The sequence below is a fragment of the Toxorhynchites rutilus genome, chromosome 3 (assembly GCF_029784135.1).
Source record: "Toxorhynchites rutilus septentrionalis strain SRP chromosome 3, ASM2978413v1, whole genome shotgun sequence".
Lineage (NCBI taxonomy): Eukaryota > Metazoa > Arthropoda > Insecta > Diptera > Culicidae > Toxorhynchites > Toxorhynchites rutilus.
In genome coordinates, this window is record NC_073746.1 from 196,589,129 (window position 1) to 196,611,376 (window position 22,248).

The 22,248-nt window shown below is 41.7% G+C and overlaps 1 protein-coding gene across 6 annotated transcripts in view; it reads right to left on the reverse strand.

Moving 5' to 3' along the window:
* The window catches only part of LOC129779526 (liprin-alpha-1), a 458,998-nt gene that overhangs the window by 429,384 nt on the left and 7,366 nt on the right, over positions 1–22,248 (reverse strand). For all 6 annotated transcript variants that reach the window (XR_008743689.1, XM_055787066.1, XM_055787064.1 and 3 more), the window contains exon 2: positions 2,039–2,140. Coding sequence is in view for 5 of the 6 variants with exons in the window: in XM_055787066.1 (XP_055643041.1) it covers positions 2,039–2,140 (102 nt within the window). In the remaining variant the exon portion in view is untranslated. The remainder of the gene's footprint in view (positions 1–2,038; positions 2,141–22,248) is intronic.

Consider the following 22,248-nt stretch of genomic DNA (forward strand, 5'->3'; position numbering starts at 1 on the left):
CGTAGTCCCTTATTCAACAATAATAATAAATAGAATATTTCTCTCAGCTATTCGCGAATGATTCTCACTCCGAAATTTGGAGCTAAGAGATATGTTGACATAAAAAGTACAGTAAGTTACTTATCATGCGATATGCTGAGGCACCATTCAGTGTCGCCTTGGAGTCTATTTTGACCAGTAATTGGACATTCGCGACTGGTGGTGACTTTCGATGTGGGGCCATAATTTGGGCTCCGAACTCAATGTTTACAAAAATGTCCAATAAGAGGTAAAAATTTCCAATTAAACGTATTGCATCACAGATCTGTTCAATTTGCTTAATGTCGAATTGAATATAAATTACTGTACAACCAAATCAAAACAAAAGCCGAGACACAAAGCCCAGACAAAAACCAAACGAGCCGTCCGTCTCCGTCAATTATTCTTTTCTACAAATCCTGCCGGTCGTTTTCGTTGAACGTATGCTGACGGGTCGTTACGTTGCCGGTGTATGTGAATGTTTTCATAATAATTGCTTGGTAGAATAACTGACGTAACGTGACGTGACGGGACGTGAACGTGACGTGGATATTGTATGTGAATCGCACTTAAGGCAGATCTACGTAACAAGGTGCACCGATTCGCTTCAATAGGAATTGCAAGGAAGAATAATTGACGCAACGTGACGTGACGGAACGTGAACGTGACGTGGATGTTGTATGTGAATCGCACTTTATTCGGTACGATTAGTCGCCCCAAATAATCGATTAATCGATCACACTGAGAGAAATAATTATTATATTTTTCATTTGCTAGAAAGCCATCGGGAATCAAAACTGTATTCATTTCGCCTGAAAATCAATTTTATCGTTTACGCTTCCCTAAACTCGTAAACGAAACTCAATTCGCGTTGATTGCATTGAAATTCGTTTACGAGTTTAGGGGACCGTCAAAAATAATGATTGAATTTCAGGATAAAACCGTTCGTTTTTTCTCTCTGGGTTTGGATCGATTAATCGACGTAAATTATTCGTTCGCTTCGATTATTGGTTGCGTAGTATTCGTTCGATTAATAATCGATTTCTGTAGGAAGTATTCGATTATTCGAACGATTATCGGAGATCACTAGTCGCAAATTGCATTTGCGACCCGGACATGTTTGACACTGTCAAAATGCAGTGTATTATAGCGAATTCGTTTTTGTTCAGTTTCAACCCCAGTGCCGCACTAACTGCTGTCAAAACGTTTTTTTATTCACTCAGTGTCGCACTAGTTCGCCCCGAAAGCTGTTAGTTTCGCACTGAGATGTTTCACGGGTTAGCACTCGGGTTCACCGATGCAACTACACTGAACTGTCAAGTTCCGAGTATTGTTTTGGAAAATCTAGAAATAAAGACTATGAAAATGGAAAACCTGCTGCTTTTGCTTTTGTATTTTTGGAATCGTAATCCAATTCGGATTCTGATTTCGAAGAGTATATTCGAGTAGACGGCATTAAGCTACGTGTGATTTCATTGGGAGGCGAAAATAATGATGGATATTCAGGTGGAATAAACCTGCTTTCAAACTCAAAATTATGAATGAAAATTTACTTTGACGTATCGAATATTTATTTCATGTGATGAAATAAGAGGCTTTTTCCGATATCGCAGAAGCATATTGAACGAAAACTGTGTCTTATGACGATTTTATATTATAATAGTAATTATGTGTGGATCAAACAGGAAATTCATCTACAAATGGTTAAGTCAGTGTCAGGACTACATGTGTTGGGTAATCAAACAATATGAAGTAAAAATTTTCATTAAAACTTTTATATTTTTACACTGCACTTGGCCCTTTTGATCTGATAGAGAATAACAGAATAACAGTAATGTTGTTGCCTCTCTTCGTGTGTTCTTAAACTTTTTTCACAAATTATAGAGAATAGAGAATATATTTTTTAAACTTGAACTCCTCAAATGAAATGAATCAAATAATCTTTGCAGAATATGAATATTGATTACTTCCTCCTTATACAAAGTAAGTGACTTATAAATAAACACCCTATAGTACATACCCGAGTATTATTTCTTTCCGCCTTCAGCTCGCCTATTTCATCATCTCTTTCAAGAAGCGTTTCTCTCGCTTGAGTTAGTTCCTTCGTTAATGTGGAGAACTCCTGAAAAAACATTCACATATGTATATAAATATACAGAAAATTAATTTGATTAAATTCAATTAATGTTATGCAAGCTACGGTAAAATAGCAATGAGTACTTTCTCATTGGTGGTAGATATAATAAATAAAGTGGATATAACAAATAATAACCAGAAAACTATATTCGAAAATAACTTCATTTATGAACCAGTGGAATTGCACTAGCCGATCCGACATTTACCAAATCCCCTCCCACCTGGAGAAAGGCGAAAACGTCGAGCGAATTTCTAGTTCCGACTACCCGACGGTGCTCCGCGATGGTAAAGTTCACTAGAGACCGAAGAGGAAGATCGGGAGCAAGATGGCCTAATCGATTCACGCTTTGGGTCGGATGATCGAAGCAACTGTTCAACCCCCCGGTTCGAGTGCAGCTACTGAACAAGAGCCCTTCTGGTAACACTGCGTAACGTCATATCGTTTGTAACAAAAACGTTAATAAAACTCTCTTCTTGTCAGTAGTGTACTGGCGTCCACACGTACTTATATTCTTCTCTACTGAGCCCTCATTTTCCAGCGAGAAACTTCAGGAGGAGCGGGTGCTGAAGGCAAAAAATGAGGTGAAATCGGCAGGTGTGTGTTTCTTTTGCGGTCATGCCGGACATAAGAAGCGCGACTGCAAGGAGTTCCTGGCACGGAAGAATAGCAGCGACAGTGATGATAAAAAGAAGAAGAGCAAACCGAAAAAAGAAAAGCATCGGCATCGCCGCTTGAGACACAAGGATCCAGAAATTCTCGGCAAAATCACATGACACGATTTGGCGACGGGTCTGAACGTTGTGGATTGCGGCATTCGCTGGACCTGTTAATGCTGCAGCGAAGGGAAAATAACTCGACCATCATCCCCGCAGGTTGTCGAAAAAACATCGACCGAAGTGCTGGAAATAATACACAGCGATGTTTGCAGGGCAATGTAGGAAACGACCCCAGGAGGATGTCGCTATTATATGACCCTGATAGACGATCACAGTCGTTACACTTACGTTTATTTCCTAAAACACAAATCGGAGGTCGAGGAGAACATTCGGGAGAACGTTAGATTGGTAGAGAACCAGTTCGGTCGCAAACCGCGAATCATTCGCTCCGATCAGGGTGGTGAGTACTCAAGCAAGGCATTTCGGAAGTTCTATGCGGACGAAGGGATAAAGGCGGAGTACACCGCTGCATACTCACCCCAGCAGAACGGGGTTTCCGAGCGGAAGAACCGGTTGCTAAGCGAGATGGGCCGATGTCCGATTCTGGATGCAAGCATGCACAAGCGATTTTGGGCGGAAGTAATAAACTCCGCTTGCTACCTGCAGAACCGTTTACCATCTGCAGCAGTAGACCATTCACCATATGAGATTTGGTTCGCCAGAAAACCGGATTTGGGTTACCTGCGATTGTTCGGATGCGCTGGCTACGTGCCAGTCGGGATATTCCTTTTATTGAGCTTGGAGACGGATCCAAGCAAGGCTATGGAGTCGAACTGAAGCTGATTCCGGAAAGCAACGACGAAATCGAGTGAACTTTCGATAAAGTGATGAATCAAGACGACGAACCCCACGGGGTGGATGATACAAACTCCGAAGGTGATTTCTATGGCTGGGACGAACAAGACGACGATGTGTGACAAGGCTTTTGGCACGATAATGACTACGACTGGCTTCGCGGACTATGGATTGATGATGACGTAGGTGCCTGTAGACTTGGTGTCAGTTCCACCTCAACTCGCTCGTCGTTCACAGAGGGCAACAGCTGGTATTACACCGGCGCGGTACTCTGAAGGAGTGAAATCGGTGAAGCAAATTTTTGTTGAACCTGGGTCGTATAGAGAAACTGTATCCGGTCCGCAATGCGCTGAATGGAAATCAGCAATGGCGGAAGAATTATAGTCTTATTGTGACAACGGTACGTGGGAGCTGGCAGAATTGCCCCCAGACCGTAAAGCCATCGAATCCAAATGGATTTTTAAGTGTAAGTCAAATGAGGAAGGCAATTTTCAAAGCGCGGCTGGTGTCACTGGGCTTCTACCAAAAATTTGGGACCGATTACGATCTGGTCTTCGCCCCCGTAGTGAAGCAGCTTATGTTCCGAATGATGCTGGTAGTGGCAAGCAAGCGGAAGATGTCAACAAAGCTCGTAGACATCAAAACGGCCAATCTTCACGGCCAGCTACAGGAGGAGATCTTCATGCGTCAGCCGCCGGGGTATGCGAACGGAAGGCAGAACGAAGTCTGCCGATTGCGACGCAGTATGGACTCATACAGGTAGCCAGCGTCTGGAACATGAAGCTTTGTTGCACCTAAGCGGTGATGCTCAGCAGCTTGAGTTTTTTGTGGATGACAACTGGGCAGGCGACGTCAGCGACCGCAAGTCAAATTCGGGATATTTGTTTAAGTTCGATGACGGACTCATCGGATGGGGTTGCCACAAACAGAAGTTCGTGGCCCTGTCTAGCACCGAGACTGAATACGTGGCCCTTGCGGAGTGTCTGCAGGAGATAAAGTGGATCCAGAAGTTGATGTTCGACGTCGGTATACACCTGGTTCTCCCGATCCTGGTTAACGAGGACAACCAGAGTTGTATTGCTCGAGGAGACCGATCCGAGCGCAAGGCAAAACACATCGACACTAAATTTAACTTCGTCAAAGATATGGTTCGAGACGACATCATAAAACTGCAGTATTGCCCGACCGAGCACATGGAAGCTGATTTGCTAACGAAGCCGTTACAATCTGTGAGACTTCGACAACTACGGGAGGCGATCGGTATCAAATCATTCAGCGTTGAGGAGGAGTGTTGAACCCCCCGGTTCGACTTGCATCGATCTCCTGGCAACACTGCATAACTCATATCGTTTGTAACAAAAACGTTACACACAATATAGGAAATATTCTCAGCAATTGTTTATATGCAACACATTACGGTTTTTCAGCTCATATAAAGTTCAAATTGATGAAAAATTGAAAGAAAGAATTCCCTACCTCCCCATACATTTCGTCTGCGCTCCCGCAGCAAACAGTTATTCATTACAAGCAACAACGGGTACGGGCGATACGTATGGACAAGGTAAAGGAGGGGGACAAAAGAGGTTGTAAATAGACAAAGGCGGTCGCTACAACTTTAACGTTATATGGCTATATAAAATGAGCGATGGTGATAACCACATTCTATCATCGGACGCCAAGCCGAAAAGACGCTATCTTGAGATTGATTTTCAGCATAAGAGAAATCTGCATTTGCAGACGATGTATGCGGTGCGTTACCGCAAGAGTGAGAGTCAGAATGCCACGTGCTCCCGTGGCCGAGTGGTTAGCGTCATAACTAACATGCCGGGTGTTCGGGTTCGATTCCCGTTCTGGTCGGGGGAATTTTTCGTCGAAGAAATTTCCTCCGACTTGCACTGTGATCACGCGTTTTCTAGAGCTTGCCACTCAGAATGCATTGCAAGGCGTGTTATTTGGCATAGAAATCTCAACTAAGTACCAATAAAAATGACGCAAGTAATACTACGTTGAGACGGCGAAGTTCCTCTAGGAACGTTAGTGCCATTGAAGAAGAAGAAGAAGAGAGTCAGAATGAATGCTGAAGTTTTTAAACGGTTTTATTTAGCTGTGATATATTTGTATGTTTGTATGTAACATGTTTGTCTATGGCGCTGTACCACATTAATTGAAATTTGACCCCTTTTCTGTTGACCGATTGATCTGATATTTGGAACACATCTTTAGGGGCTGTCCACATACCACGTGGACAACTTTAGAGGGGGTAGGGGTTACGGAAATGTCCACGCTTGTCCATGGTGAGGGGGGAGGAGAATAGATAAAGTCCACGTGGACACGTTAAATACATAACTTGAAAAAAAAATCACATCTGTATTTAACAATGAATGAAAATTATTCTGCATTTCCGAGAAATTTATCGGTGTTTATCAAGGTTGAGCTGTCTGAAAAAAATCCATATTTTTCATATCCGATTTATTTTTATTAGTTTGAGAAGACAATGCTGAAATGACAGGATGAAGACATCGTCAAAGCATGCTAGAATGTTGTAATATTAAAAATATACGACATTGTTTTCTTAGCTGGAGTTTTTGGTTCAACTTCCGCTCTTGATGTAAAACCCGTTTCGTCTTCTGAAAACTTCCAAGGATTCGCGAAAATGAAACACAAACAACAAATTCTGTTATGGAAACACGCATTGTAACTCTCGAAAGTGTTCTTAACATCTCTTCTTCGTTCTGGAATACGCTTCTATTGGGTTGCCCAGAAAGTTCATATCGTCAATAATGATAATCAAATCGAGACGCTGATCAAGAATAATCCTCAGTACACGACATATGAATTAGCAGCTCCATTACAAATACAATAGAAATCCGATTATCCGTGAAATAGTTTGGGAAGGTCACCGCGAATAACGAAAATCGCGGATAACGCGTTAATGAACTAAAAATAAGGTGCAAACTAGGGTTGGGTGATCTTTACAAAAAGATAGATCTTATCGAATCGATTTTCTAAACGGCGTAGGGATCGATCCTCTGATTATATCGGTACCTACGAATTTTTCTGATTATTCTATAGGAGTGTTGCTGTCCTTTAAACAGGAAATACAAATTTTATATTTCTATTCAAACATCAAACGCATTTTGTTTTGATCCTCAGCATTGAGAACACAACAAATTTTAAAATCCAGAAAAAGAATATTATCAGGAGTATTCATCTTGTTCCGTCAGGGAGTCGTTTTATCAGATAAATTAATTTAAGGAGAATTATAAGAAATTCAACAACTGGTATCTGCCCAGAACTCGGCTAACAACGATCCCATAAAGGCCAAACGTGCCATACGTCTGTCATGCAGTCGAAACCGATTCTTTATTCTGGCACCAGTTCTAAAAACCAACCTTTCACATGGAATTGATGTCAACATCAAGTTCAGCTATCCTATGAGCCACTGGTTGAGCCAACTAACTGCCGCTAGTTCTGTCTCTATCAGCATTTGTACGAAATTAAATCGCAGAGGAAGCGATCTAAATGTTGACATTATGTTGAAAAAATTTGTTAGGTGGTCTTTGGTGAGATTAAAATCGACGTATACTGAAAATAAAATCTACAAAAAGTTTTTCAAAGATCGAAAAAATTGAAAGCAAAAAAATCGAATTTTTCGGTTTTCTCGAGTACAAAAGATCGATTCAAAAAATCTGATATCAGAATCCAAAAGACGGATCTTCTAGAAATCGATGGGGAATCGCCTAGGCCTAGTACAAACACGAAATAAAAATATTTTAGCAGAAAACTTTTAATGGATTTTTTATGGTAATGGTATTTCGTATTTTCGATCGTGGCTGGTGATGCAAAATCGAAGCATTCACAAAAATGTCGAGTGAAAAAAAATCTTTGAGCCAGCCAAATGACCTACGTTAGCTATCCTCAAAGCCTGTCTACACCAGGAGAAAGTCATTCTTTGTTTCGAATACAGTGGAACCACGATTATCCGCGAGCGGATGATCCGCGGTGTGGATTATTCGCGACAGCGAGCTCCGTACTTAATCTATAGGCCTTCCCGAAATTTGTCAGTGAGTGAAAGGATCATGCACTTTTGTTTAGGTCATGGCTTTCACATTAACTGACCACTGATGTACACGACCTTGTAGATGGATAGTTTAATGATTTCTGTATTGATAAAACATAGTTTTCATGCTAAAATATATTTTTTTCATGTTTACACTTCATGTTTAGCCCTTTATTGCATTATCCGCGATTTTCGTTATACGTGGGGAGTCAGACTATTCCGCAGATAATCGGGGTTCTATTGCATCTTTAGATTACTATTTGTTCAAGCCAGTGGAAAAAATAATTTTAAAAATACCAGTGCGAAATCACATTTCTCTCTCAGCTCACATTTCTCTCCTATACTCCCTCAGAGCATATTACGGTAATTAGTGCTTGTAACGGAGCTTAGCACTTATGAAGGAAATTAGTGCCTCACCTTATCACGATTCTTACATGGATTTTAGGTGTTGGGTAACGGGGAGTTCATCGGGCGGTACAACGGGACGGGGTTTTTACGGGCAGCGATTCGTAAAGACATTCACTGTCTACTTTGCTCTGGACGGTCCAACAGTGATACTGCACGTGCATCGGCATTAGAGTGTACAAATCACAAGGGAATCTTCTAGCAACGGCAGACGACCTCATTCGTGAGGAAACCCGAATTATAGCTACCAGTAAGCATCGGAATTGCAGGAAAAAACAACGGGTTTTCGGAATCAAGCAACACTTAACTTTTTATTTCCGTTTCACGTAAGGATAGTCCCATTTGACATCTATCATTAGGTGACATGTTAGTTTTTACGCGGATTTTCCAATTAACGCGGTTCTTTTACGAGGCACGTATCCCCGCATGAAAAAACCTGGGTGTATTCATAAACATTAATATCAATGCTTAAACATAGCATAGCATCCCGATTTTAAATTTAAAAAAAATCGAGAAATGTCCACGTTGACAACAGGGGGAGGGGTATAGGAAATGTCCACGCTTATCCACGGAGGGGAAGGGGGTGTCTAAAATCGTGCTTTTTCTGTCCACGTGGTATGTGGACAGCCCCTTATCTCTGCAGTCATTATAAAACTGCGTTTTTCCTGATCTTGAAAATCCGAGATGGCGACCGCTACAAAATGGCGGATTACATAGTTTCTCAAAGCCCCTGTAGCAACCCTAGCCAGCAAAATAGTTTTACAGCTGACTAGTAATACATAGAGCAAAAATAGGCACATCAATACAAAGACCACTCACGCAATCCCCTCATGCAAGAGTCGCACATGGCATACGCGCCGTGAGATGAGCGAGCGAACGCAAGTCGGATGGGAGCTTTCCTATGGGAGAAGCATGTCCGTGAAAGAGCAAGAATTTCACCACGGGAGCTTTGGCCGATCGGTTGGCACGATCGAGGCGCAGGAGAAATAAATGAGGCAGTTGGTAAAAAGCTGGCAAGCAAGTGAGTTAGATATTGGAGTTTGGTTTTGATCTGTGCGTAGGCGGATTAGGCAATCTCAGCGATCACAGTTCTAGTAGCGTTAAGCGCATTAATGGATAGTCATAGATACTGAGGTGACATCCATCCTCACGGTGTAAAGTGGCGGTTGTCTTGTCTTCTGGTTTTGCGCACCATCAAAGTGTGCGGTATCAGTTGTGTTTCCGATAAAAGAGAAATTCGTGCGGTGATTGCTGTCAGCGAACAGCATTTGGAATAGTTTTTCGGTGCAGTGGCTGTCCGCAAGAAATCATTGAGGAACGGCACAATGTGATGGAAAAGAATTAAAAAGAATTTAATAAAGAAGTTGGTGAAACAAATAAAATACCCACCAGAGTGGGGTGAGTGTCGCAACGGCGGCGTAAGTGCGACTGCATGAGTGCGAGCGTGAGTCTTGATGTGAGAGTCTGATTAAAATTCGCTCTGTGTTTTGATCCGAAAGCTCTGTCCCCGTGTTGCATCTAGGCACATGGTCAGTGCTGGCAGCACACACTTTTGGTCATCCCTCTCTCAAGAAAAAGGGAAAGCAAAAAAACTGTAACACCCCATCAATATGGGTTATCAAATGAAGGAGATTGACCAGGAGAACACAGTTATTTATGGAAAATGCAAATCCAAAATGGCAGCCACAACAAAATGGCGGATTATATATTTTCCCTAAACCCCATCAATATGGGTATCAAATGAAGAATTTGACTAGTAGAACACAGTTATTCATGAGGAATGCAAAGCCAAATTATATCACGATACCAGACGGTAAATTCCTATTACGATATGCTTGCCATTAAGTGTGTGTTCGTTGCCGGCTGAACAATAACCCCTACAACATTTGCACGACAAATTTCGATTTTTTCGTATTTGAATCCAAACGTTTGAGTGTTTGCTGAGTGTGCTGAGTTTTTATTTTATTCTTTGATTTCTTCTGTAATTTTGTGCATGAAAAGTTGGTCATTCTGGGATCTGTGCTCCATGATATTCGAATAATGGACACCCCTTGGTGTAGTCCTACGTCTCTCCGGTTATGTCCCCGACATTACCCACCCGTCTTTTATTCCTAAATAAATTCACTCGCCCCTATATGCTTGAGCAACTAGCTTCGATTCTGGGACCGAAAAGGCGTGTTTCCTGGAACAAAACGATAAAGTACGTGCTGTAATGAGCAGTAAGCAGGCAGGCATAATTGCATTTCGAATATCGTGTTAATTCGGATCATCTTGACTGCTAAAACATAAGCTTATTCCGGCAGTTATCGCAGAAATCAAAATAAAGCTAGGGCACCTCGGTAATACTGAAGCAGTTCAATACAGTGATCCAGTTTACATTGCAATTCGTTCTGGAAGCACTGTTCTTCGAACGCAAAGTGTGTGTGAGCTGCCTGAATTCGAGATTATTCAGTATCAAAAAATAATCAAGCCCGTTATTATAATACCATACGAGATCATTCGTTTTAAAAGGGCAGTCTTGATGCAATTGCTCCTGCACCCAGTGCTTTTAACTGAGTTGAACGTCGGATTGACCATCTTTCCCGGAAATTAGCAGGTTCAATGCTTCCTCATGATCACGAGGGATCTCACTTGGATGAAAAACTGAAAACAAGGGACACGGAAATGGCAACAAAACATTTTGTGTATGCAGAGGAATCGTTAGCTGATGTTAGTTGATGCGCAAACTCCCAAATCAAATAAGCGGAATCAGTAGGATATTAAGCCAAGTGGTTTGCTCGTCACGCAAGCACATCGCAAGACCTTTTGCAAGTAGTGAACTAAACGAATGATTAGTTAACAGTTCGACTGAAAAGTTTATAAGCTAACACAGTAAAACTTTTTGTTTTGCAAAATTTAATTTTATTATCCAACATAATTAATTGCTTTCGAGGGCGATACAGCGAATATTACGATGTTGCAAATTTTTGATGCCATTTTTATAGTACTCTTTCGTTTTTTTCCAAAATAGGCCTCAGTTTCGGTAATTACTTCATCATCGGTATTAAATTTCTTGCTAGCGAGCATTCTCTCCAGGTCTGCGAACAGAAAATAGTCGCTGGAGGTCAAATCTGGAGAAAAAGGGGGATGCGGAAGATGGTGCTTTGTGATAGTCAAGTAGATTTTTGCAAGATGCTCCATCTAGACGTCAACTTTATGAACTTTTCAACCGAACTGTTACTTTTGTGTAAATCAACATCAATTTCATAGTTTTGTTCTCATCGAAACAACGACAATGCAGCTTGTATTATACGAGGGTCGTTCAAAAAATATGTTTCAGTGCCTCAGAGGTCGCGGAAAAATAAAGTCAGGACAAAGGCGTTCGGCGGTCAACGATTCGATAACACTGAAGATATTCGCAGTTACATCGTACTTCAAAAAGTTGTACGCTAAGCACTTCGCGCTCGGAATAGAATAACTCGTGCCAAGCTATGAAAAATGCCTCGAACGGCGATTATGTAGAAAAATAGAAAATAAAATGTAGATTACGAAAATCATCTTGTTTTTTGTCCTAACTTTATTTTCCGCGATTTCTCAGGCACTGAAACTTATTTTTCGAACGACCCTCGTACATTGATTGCATAGAATAAGAAATATAGTAGAACAAACGATAATACTGTAAAAAGAAGGCATCATTATTGTAAAAAAGTTGAATAAAATAAAACTCGCAGAGAATGTTTACATTTTTTGTTAATCGTACAACTTGTCATACAAAGGGCCTGGTTCTCGAATACACGATGAAAACGAAATGAACGGCACGCCATTGAACTACATTTTACGAATTAGTGAAGTGTCGAAGATAATAATGAGTTTTCAGGCAGAATGAGCAATTTTCAAATAAAAACCATTAATGAAAATAACCTTCTTCGTATCAAACTGGTGTTGAATGTGAATAGAAAACTTTGTTTTCGAGCGAAATTCACCTTTTGCAACATCAAGATAGTTTGGATTAACTGCTGGATCGATACAAGAATTATCTCGCGTCACGGGATACGACAAAGGTGATCGTTCCTTCATTTTTCGAAGAAATGTTCTGTCGAAAAATCACGATATGTTTTTTCAGAGATTTGATTTTTCTCCACAACACTTTTGATGACAGCTTTCACAGCGAATCCCAATGTAATTTTAGCTGCTGGTAAAAAAGAATCATCTGAAGGATCGACGTTCATGAAGGACTTCAGATTTCATTTAAGAAGCGCAATCTTGATCAAATTATCCATTACTGGTTTGATAAGGTTCGTCATTTCGGTAAAAAAGAAAGTCACTCTGAAAGTTCGTCGAAAATGATTGAATTGCAGCAACTCATGTTAATTAAAATCTTAATTTAGCTCTCATCAATTTATCCTCAACAACCTCTACAACTACTCTACAGTTACTGGTTGTGAAAACAGCAACTCCTACGTAAATCTGGATGTGTATCTTTGTACTTACATTCCTGTCGTACTTTGACTGTAAGTTTTGAGGTACGGCAGCATGTCCAGGGTTTTTCTGTCATCGATTGATTTTAGATCCACCTTACTCCACAAAACTTCAGGGGGAACTTTGCCGATCCAGTAGTTGAAGAGTACGTACGTCCTAACGGAACGTTAAAACAAGCTGTACATGCACTGAAGAAATTCATCCATTTTCCAACCAGTCTTTTTTATTCCTTTTTTGAATGAATTGTGCATAACATGTAAACAAACCGCAGCTACGTATATTGGTGAACTCGTAGTTTTGACTGCCTCGGGTTTCACGGAATGATGAAATCCTTCATCATACATTACTTTCCAATTAACATGGGGACCGTCAATGCTGACTTGTCCCGATTTCTCCAACATACAAGGTTGAGTTTCAAAACAAACGCTGAAACGCGCTGAGAAAAGTTGAGCCAAGGTACAGCATTCCATCGTGCCCTTCGTTTCATTCCAGTAACGGACGTCTTTTCCATCTGCCTTTTGAGAAATCTTATTTAACGTTTCGTCGAATCCCATAACGATATCCTTGTAATTTTTGAGTAAACGAAGGGTACCATTTGAAAAGTATGGCGCAATACCGTATGTGATCAGGTAGCTCATTTCAGTACTGCTGAGCTGTAGCGTTGGTGCTATTTCACTGTCCGGAAACATATGCGGAAAGAGCTTAGCACTAGAGTTTTCGGTGCGGACAGAACTGTGTGTTAACAGTTTCCAGTACCCATATTAGCTCTGTTTGGGAAAAAGAAGTTTGAATGAGGGTGCAGTAAAGCAACACAGAACGTCGTCGTGTCGACAAGTTTCTGATTCTCGACTCTCTGATTGGTGATCAATGTCAAATGCATTACATTCAAATAGTAATGGAAAATATTAATCCATCGCATTTTTCCTGGTTTTTCCTGGTGAAAAAAATCCTGGCTATTTCCTGGTTTTCTCGGTTTTCCTGGTTGAGTTGCCACCCTGATATTATCAAATCGGAATCGGAACCAACACTTCATTAAACCGACGAAAATAAACATAAAACGGTTCGTTCTGTCCAAAAATAGTACGATGAAAACTGAACGCCGTATTTGTCTGTCCGGAATATTGAAGTTTATATTTTCCAGTTACTACTGGAGTTATCGTTAAGGATGAACAATGGAAAAGCCGCTGCAACAGAATCCATCAGAAGATTTAACAGCAACCAGCAACGTAAATTTTCCGAATTTTCACTGCAGATAAAGGTTTTTGTGATCTTTTTTTTTACTCAGAATAAATCGAGGTGTAACATCCCACGATGCCGCAACAATAGAACAACTGAAAATGACCAAAGAGGCGGGATAATAAATCTGTTATTCTCTTTACGTTATCGAACCAGTGTCTTCAGGTAATAGATATCTCTGAAATGTTGCGTGTTTCATTCCACAAATCCAAACACCGAGTATGGTTTGACTGCTGATGCTGCTATGTGCTGAGAAAAAAATAATTTACTGTCGAGGAGCACTCCAATGTCCTCAACAGCGCTGACTCTGACGATGCTGGTTGTGAACATTTTATAGTCAGTAGTATAGTGTGGCAGAGATCGTTAACATACAGCTCAAATATAAGTGAGCCCAGATGACATGGGGCACACCGCCGAATTTTCCCCTTCAATACACACATAAGCACAATTTTCGGTGAGGTATGAAAGAATCCAGCGAGTCAACCAAGCGGTTAGACTCATTGTGCTCGATTGGTCGTCACAAGAGTGTTACTGTATCAAATGCTTTGGCAACAAATTGCTGACATTTTTCTAGAGTGGCGACCAATAAAGAGACCATTAATCCATTAAGTTTGTAGTGGTCGAGCGTTTTCTCACAAACCCATGCTGGTACTCGAAAATGATCCGATGCACGTCCGAATGAAGCGAATCGTTGATTAGGCTTCGCGCAATTCACTCCTCGACCGACAATAACGTTTTCCAGCTTTGCGACAAGAAGACAATTTCGAAGATACTGCAGTAAGTTGTTCCACCAAGGGTGTCTCTTCCCACCGCATTGGCATCGTTTCTTTAAAAGGACGCTCACGGACTATTGAAAGCATTCGTTGATCAAAATTTGAAACAGCCTCGTCGGTGGTACACGCGACACAAAATCGCAAACCATAAGGATCAGGTATGTTCAAGCTGTCACTTACACTAGCGAGCTCGAATTTTAAAATGAAGGGCTTGTGATGAGGATCGATGTTAAGCATATGCAAGGGTGCCTCGAATAAATCAACATTCTTGTCCTCATTGACAAACACCTAATCAAGAAGCCTCCTATGAACATTTGTTCTGACAAGCGTTATTTCTTCTGATAAATTAATCTGATACAGACCGTAACCTACAACCGACTCTATTACGACAACCTTCTACTAGGAGGAAGCATTAACCGGTAACAAAAAGTTAATGTCCTCATCATACATCCAACGTAAGTGGGAAAGATTGAATTTTCTCCTACAACCAATACACGATCTTTATCGCCGGCAAGTTCAAGTAGGTTCTGCACACATGTACAGAGTGTTCAATAAGTTCGGATACAACATATCATTGTGTAGGTTGTTGGTTTTGTAGGTGCGCACCATGTGCATTCTGTGTATTGGTATTGGTATCAGCTTTAGCCTCATATATAGGCTAACCGACGCGCACAGTGTCGACTTGCTGTCATTTGTTGTTTGTTTACCGCGCACGATGAAGGAGTACCGCGACGTCGCAGTAGAGTTGTTTGCGAGCTGAGCGACCCGGCGATTGAAAATCCCACGGGGTGAAGCGGAGGAACACGGCCAAGGAAAGTGCGAGATCCGGGCGACCGCGTCCGTCGAGGACCCAGCACCCATCAGGGTGGTGAGAGAGCGGGTTCGTCGAAAAATGAACTGCTCGATTGCAGGTTGCGGCTGACCTGGATGTGTCGATCGGGACTGCCAACACCATCATGATGAAGGACCTGGGATACAAACCGTACAGAAAACGTAAGGATCACGGGGTAACGCAGATTACAACGAAGAAGAGGCTGGACAGAGTCATATGATATTTTCGCGGCACGCAGGTACATGCTGGCCATGCAGAGCAAACATAAAGTGATTACTATGGATCAATTTGCATGAAACGTCGAGATCTACTGTCATCTCGAAAATAAATGTTAATCGACACTATGGGACGACACTTCCGAATACGAGGCAAAACGTATGGTTTAGAATGACAATGAAAATCGTCTTCGATTTTTCATACGGGATTCCCTGCGAAATGTTGATTTGCACTGTAAAATATGATATGCAAAATATTAGCTCATTCGAACTTCATCTAGTATTGTCGCAGATCTCAAAATTTGAGTTTTCTGAAAATCTAAAAATCACCCAAGGGAAGAGTAAAGGCAATCGGGGTTTTCAAAAAAATTGTGTTGATGCCAAATGTTTTAAAATCACATGAAACATCGAGATTTACTATCTTGAAAAGAAATTTACATTCGTCCAAAATCGAGTTTTCAGACAAACAAAAGGCCAAAGTCAATGAAGTCCGATTGAACTGATATTTTACACAGGGTAGTTTTTCGTAGGAATCAATATTTTCATTTTCAATTTCCCTTTGAAAATTCGAAAGTCTTCTTCCCATACATCCATTGGCATTCCAATGATGCGTAAAGAACGAAAAATTTACCTTACACATACAAACAAAATATGTCATAAATTTAGCTCCGTTATGTTCAAACATCCCATATACTGTTCTTGGTATTCTCTACCTAGTAGATATCTTGCATCTAAATTCATTAGTTTACGTAACTTTGAGCCATTTTATATCCAGTATATCCAGATTCAACTAAAGACGATTTGAAACTTTTCGATCTTTTCAATAGCCTCCATAATAGATGTAAAAGTAGATTCCAATTGAACAGTGAATTTTACAGGTAATGGAAAAAAATGTTCAGTATGATTTATATATTTTTGATCTCCATGTTAGGAGCGACGCCCCGAAAACTCCTGCTGGTAGGGTAGTACTCTAAAATATCTTGCCACCTCATTGTCTCCCGGGTGAAGGAGACACGCCCAGAAAATTGAACTCAAGTCAAGACGGATAGTAAGAATGCGATCCTCAAACTGAAACTGGCCCTAGAACGGGCGTAAGAGCGACTGTCCAGCTACCACCACAAGGAAACAGCATTCAACAACACCCCGGAAGATAAGCTGTGCCTACGAGACGCTTTACGACTGCCAGACGACAGTCATCCACACTTGTGGTCACTTGTGGCAGCGACAGATCATGTGGACACTTGAAACGAACAGATTCGCAATCCGCGCCTTTTTCATCTGTTGATACTGAGAACACGAAAGAGCTGCAACTTGCTGCGTTGCTGTGGTGGCCGTTAATAGTTTAGGATACCTATGAGGCCAAAAAAGGCGTTAGCTTCCATGGCCAGGCCATCATCGAAACATCCATAGTCGGGCAAGCGGTATTCAATCAGCGGAACTGAGGTTCTATATCGACAATATGAAGGCTTATGACTCCCTACCCCACTCGTTTCTTGTCCGGATATTGGAGCTCTACAAAATTGATCCCGCCGTCGTGAGATTCCTGCAGCATGCAATGAGGCAATGGAGCACGTCTTTACACCTCAGTGATGGGGAAAATGTGTTGTAGTCTGAAACACTACAAATAAAGAGAAGGAGATTCCAAGATGATTCTTGCAGCCCGCTTTGGTTTTGTCTGGTATTGAACCCTCTCAGTAGGACGTTCAAGAGAAACGGTCATGGCTATAGCATGAGTTATGGAGACAGTAGGTAGTGTATGGTACCCACCCCCTTAACTGAAGCGACCACGCGTCAACAAGACCGCATTTAATCTGCGATTAACGCGTGGTGAACTCTCTTCAGTAATGGAATCCGACATGATAGCCATCCAGGACAGGATAATGTCGGCAAGAAACTACGTCAGTACGCCTGACATCAAGAAGTTGATGACATTTGCCGGATGTGCCAGCAACCCGGAAAAAGATGCTGTTCCTTTTTGGCCAGCTCAACCTACACCAAGCGCCACAGCAACGTGGCCCGCACTGTCCATAGCGCTCCAATGTGGTAAATTAGTCAACGTTGTTGAACGAACGAGAGTTATGTCCACGTGTGAAATAAACTAACACCGGAAAAACGTTTTAACAACGATTTTATTTGAACGATCTATATATGTTGGTAGTTTGAATTCAAGTGAAAAAGTCTAGTCAAAAATGGCTGTTGCAGTAGCGCGTGTAGACCTTTGTAGACTTATATAGATAAGCACGAAGTATGCTGCGTTTGCAGCTGTCAATAGCAGCAAGAAAAACGAGGGGCTCGCACTGCTGTTCTCAACACTCCTCCTCAGGGTGAGTCCCATGAATAGGCCCAATCTCCATTCCGATCATGCTGGCAAACCTTTACTGTTTCTGCACTCCTAGCGGCTTGGTAAGAATATCGGCAACCATAGTTTCGGTGGGGCAATACTCCAAACGTATTTTCCCTAGACTGCAAAGATTCTTAACGAACTGCTCCCGCGTCTCGATGTGTTTGGATCTCCGTGTTGCTCGTTCAGCCTTGACGAAAGCAATGCAACTTTGGTTGTCTTCGTGTATAACAGTTGCACTCGCCTGACGTTGTCCGAAGTCCTGAAGTAACGATCGAAGTCAAATTGCCTCCTGACAACCCTCGCTCAAGGAAACGTATTCTGCCTCCATCGACGATAATGTCACGGATGACTGCTTCCTGCTCACCCACGAAATTGCTGCTCCGGCGTACAAGAAAGTGAATCCGGATGTCGACTTCCGGTTTTCGGCATCGCCCGCCCAGTCTGCATCCGTTAATCCAATCAAATCACCAGCTCGTCCGTCGTAGCTCAACTTCCAGTGTTTTGTACCAAGCAAATATCGCACAACTCGTTTCGCTGCAGTCCAATCGATTTGCGTTGGACAACTTACTCGACGTCCCAGAATACAGGCGCTAATGGCTATGTCCGGTCGCGCGTGCATTGTTATATATAACAGAGCTCCAACCAAACTCCTGTACAACGACTCGTCTTCTAGTTTTTCTCCGCTCTGCAGTTTCAGGAATCCTTCATCCATGGGTGTTTTAGCTGGCTTCGCTTTAGACATTCCAAAACTTGCGGCAAGTTTCTCGATGTAACCTCTTAGGCTGATGTTGTACTTGCCATCGATTCGTTCAATCTCCATGCCCAGGAAATATTTCAATTCTCCTAGACTGCTGATATCCAATTTACGTTTTAGCTCCTCAAAGATTGCGGCTGCCACTGATTTGTCCATACATCCAAGCACTATATCATCGACGTACACAAGCAGATAAGCCAGAGTGTCGCCAACTGATTTTGTGTACAAGCAAGGATCAGCGGAGCTTTGCTTGAACCCTATACTCACAAGCACTTCATACAGACGACGGTTCCAGCACCTAGCGCTTTGTTTCAATCCGTAAATGCTCTTCTTTGAACGACACACAAGATGTTCCTTGACCGGGATCTCGAAACCTGGTGGCTGAAGCATGAACAGCTCCTCCTCAAGCTCACTATGCGAATACGCCGTCTTTACGTCCAGGTGTATAAGTGGCATATTCAGCTGACTCGCAATCGCTAACAGAGCACGGAAAGTTGTTTGGCTTGTAACTGGCGCAAAAACCTCCTCAAAGTCCACTCCATACGTCTGCGAAAATCCTTGCGCTACTAGTCTAGCTTTGAACTTCACCTTGTTCCCATCAGCATCACGTTTGATTTTGTATACCAACTTACTGCCTATAGCTTTCCGGCCAGTAGGTAACTCCGTTAGATCCCACGTGTTATTTTTCGAATGACTAACTAGCTCCTCTCGCATAGCTTCAGCCCATTCGATTGATCTTGATGACTTCCTACCTTCCCGTAGAGTCCGAGGCTCCTGGTCGATCTCAGCTAAACACGTCGCATTCATCTCATCCAACAATTGCTTCGGTGGTTGCCCTTTATTGGCTCGTTTCGACCGCCGAATTACAGGACTGAATCCTCCACAAACAGGCTCCTCCATTGAATATCAAAAAAACTCGCTCTCCGATGCACTGTCGTAGTTTGAAGTTTCCAAAATTTCCGGCTCGGCAGACTCCTCTTGGATGTCTTTCCGCTGCACGCTTCCAGCATCTGATGCTTCTTGCTGCACGCTTCCGTCAACTTCCAGAGTATCTTCCTGCTGCACGTTCCGATCGATTTCCAGAGTGATTTGAGCTGCATTTCTCGCACCGATTCCTTCGTATCCATCTCCATCTCCAAAAACTTCGCATCTCGACTAATCTGCACCTTGTTAGTCGTTCGATCGAGGAAACGATAGGCCTTCTTGTTTTCAGCATATCCAACAAATGTCAGCTTGACCGCCTTGCTATCGAGCTTCCGTCTCTTCTCATCTGGGACACGAACCCATGCGCTAGAACCGAACACCCGCATGTGACTATAACTTGGCTTCTTCCCAAACCACAGCTCGAAGGGGGAACACTCAACCTTAATTCATTAAGACAACAAAAAGTCAGATGAATAAATAATAAATAATAATAATAACCGTTGTAGATGGCAATCGGTTGTATATGTAACAAGCAGTCATCACTGCCTCGCCCCAGTACCTCTTCTCCAAATTTGCCTCCAGAAGCAAACAACGGGTCATTTCAATCAAGGTACGATTTGCTCTCTCGGATTTCCCATTCTGTTGCGGGCTGTATGGTGCAGTCTGCTGCAAAATAATCCCGTTTTCGTCCAAGAACGTCTTCAGCTTCGTACTTGAATATTCCCCGCCTCCATCAGCTCGCAGAATCTTTGGCATTTTCCCGAACTGATTTTGCACAAGGCTCACGTAGTGACGTATCTTCTCTTAGGCTTCCGATTTATTGTTCAACAAGTAGATGACTGTGTATTTGCTGAAATCGTCGATCAGGGTCAACACGTATCCGTTCCCGCTAGGAGTACGCACATCCATAGCTCCACACAGATCGGAATGCACTAGATCTAACACAGCAGTTGATTTCGTCTTGGAAGCAGGAAACGGAGCTCTCGTCAATTTGCCCTCGCAGCAGACACCGCACACAGATCGCACTCCACAGTCTCTCAGCTTCAAATCAGTTCCCATTTCCTCTCGTATGATCCGCTTCACAGCATCCGTCTTGGAAAAACATACTTTCAACCGACGCGGCACTACTAGGCAAACATAAAATAAATATGATTATATGATTCACAAATTGCTTTAGAAATTTGTTTTCTACTTCTGAACATATCTGCTTGTAACTGGCATGGGCGTTCGGGTTCGATTCCCGTTCTGGCCGGGGGATTTTTTCGTCAAAGAAATTTCCTTCGACTTGCATTGTGATCACGCGTATTCTAGAGCTTGCCCCTCGGAATACATTCAAGGCGTGTTATTTGGCTTGAGAAAACTCGACTAAGTATTAATAAATGACGCTAGTTAATGCGTACGTTGAGACGGCAAAAGCTCAACAGGGAACGTTAACGCTATTCAAGAAGAAGAAGACACTTATGGAAACAAATATTCTGCTCTTTAAAAACAATTTCTTCAACATATTTTAAACCAATAGTTACTCAAATAATGATTTCTGCGTATCCGAAATGATCAGAACTTTTCACTTTAGATGAACAAAGATTTATTCGCTTGAGACACTTGTGCGTTTATTCAAATAACATGAGACATTTATGCAAACAATAGTTCTGTTATTTAGGAACATTTTTTCTCAATAACACCAAAGTGTTACAATGGCTAAATTCTGCTGTTATGATTTTTGTTCCATATTCCTATGCATTCAACGCACTGTGCGTTGTCTTGTGTGGGTGACTACTTTGTTTTACACTGAGTACCGTTATCTATTACTCATAGGAGCACCGTATTGATTCGTGAACAGATTCACTAGACATCATGCTTCGTTTAGAAACAGCATAAACTGATACTTGATTCAGTAAAGTACAAGATTAGCATGGTTTCTTGCTGTGGTGGCTGAGAGCAGACAAACGACCACAAAGAGTTACTCGAAACAAAATGTTGTCATCTATATAAACAGGAAGTGTTATACTTATGCTACTGTGAATATCCATATTCAGAAATACACTTTAATACGATCCATTCAAAAGGTTAAGTTCCTCCTAAAGTTTGATTCAGTCAGAATCCAGAATCACTGTTCATTTTATAGCAGCGGTCCTAGTAGGAGTATATGAAATCTTTTTTTTTTTTTTTTTTTTGGGTGCAACTTTCCTCGTTTAAGCTGAATATGAATTTTAGAAGGAATTTGATAGGATAGGCACCTGGATACAAGATATAGGATATAAAGAGAAATCATAACCATATTATTATAATGTTTATACTATACTTTTTTTTAAATTTATAGTACGGATGGTTTGTACTACAATTTTTTATGAAACTCATATTATATGACATTGGCATGTATTATTGTTGTCAAATCGTCTTCAAGTAAAGCTGTCTACAAGCAAAGTAAAAGTTGTCTACAAACTAGATTTGATTTCTTTTCAATAATTTGTGGGCTGCATTTGCATTCCGATCGAGAGATTTACCTTATACGCAGTGGCAGATAAAAAATATAACTTGTATCTACATTCGTTCCTCGATATAGAAAGCACGGATAGGTAGG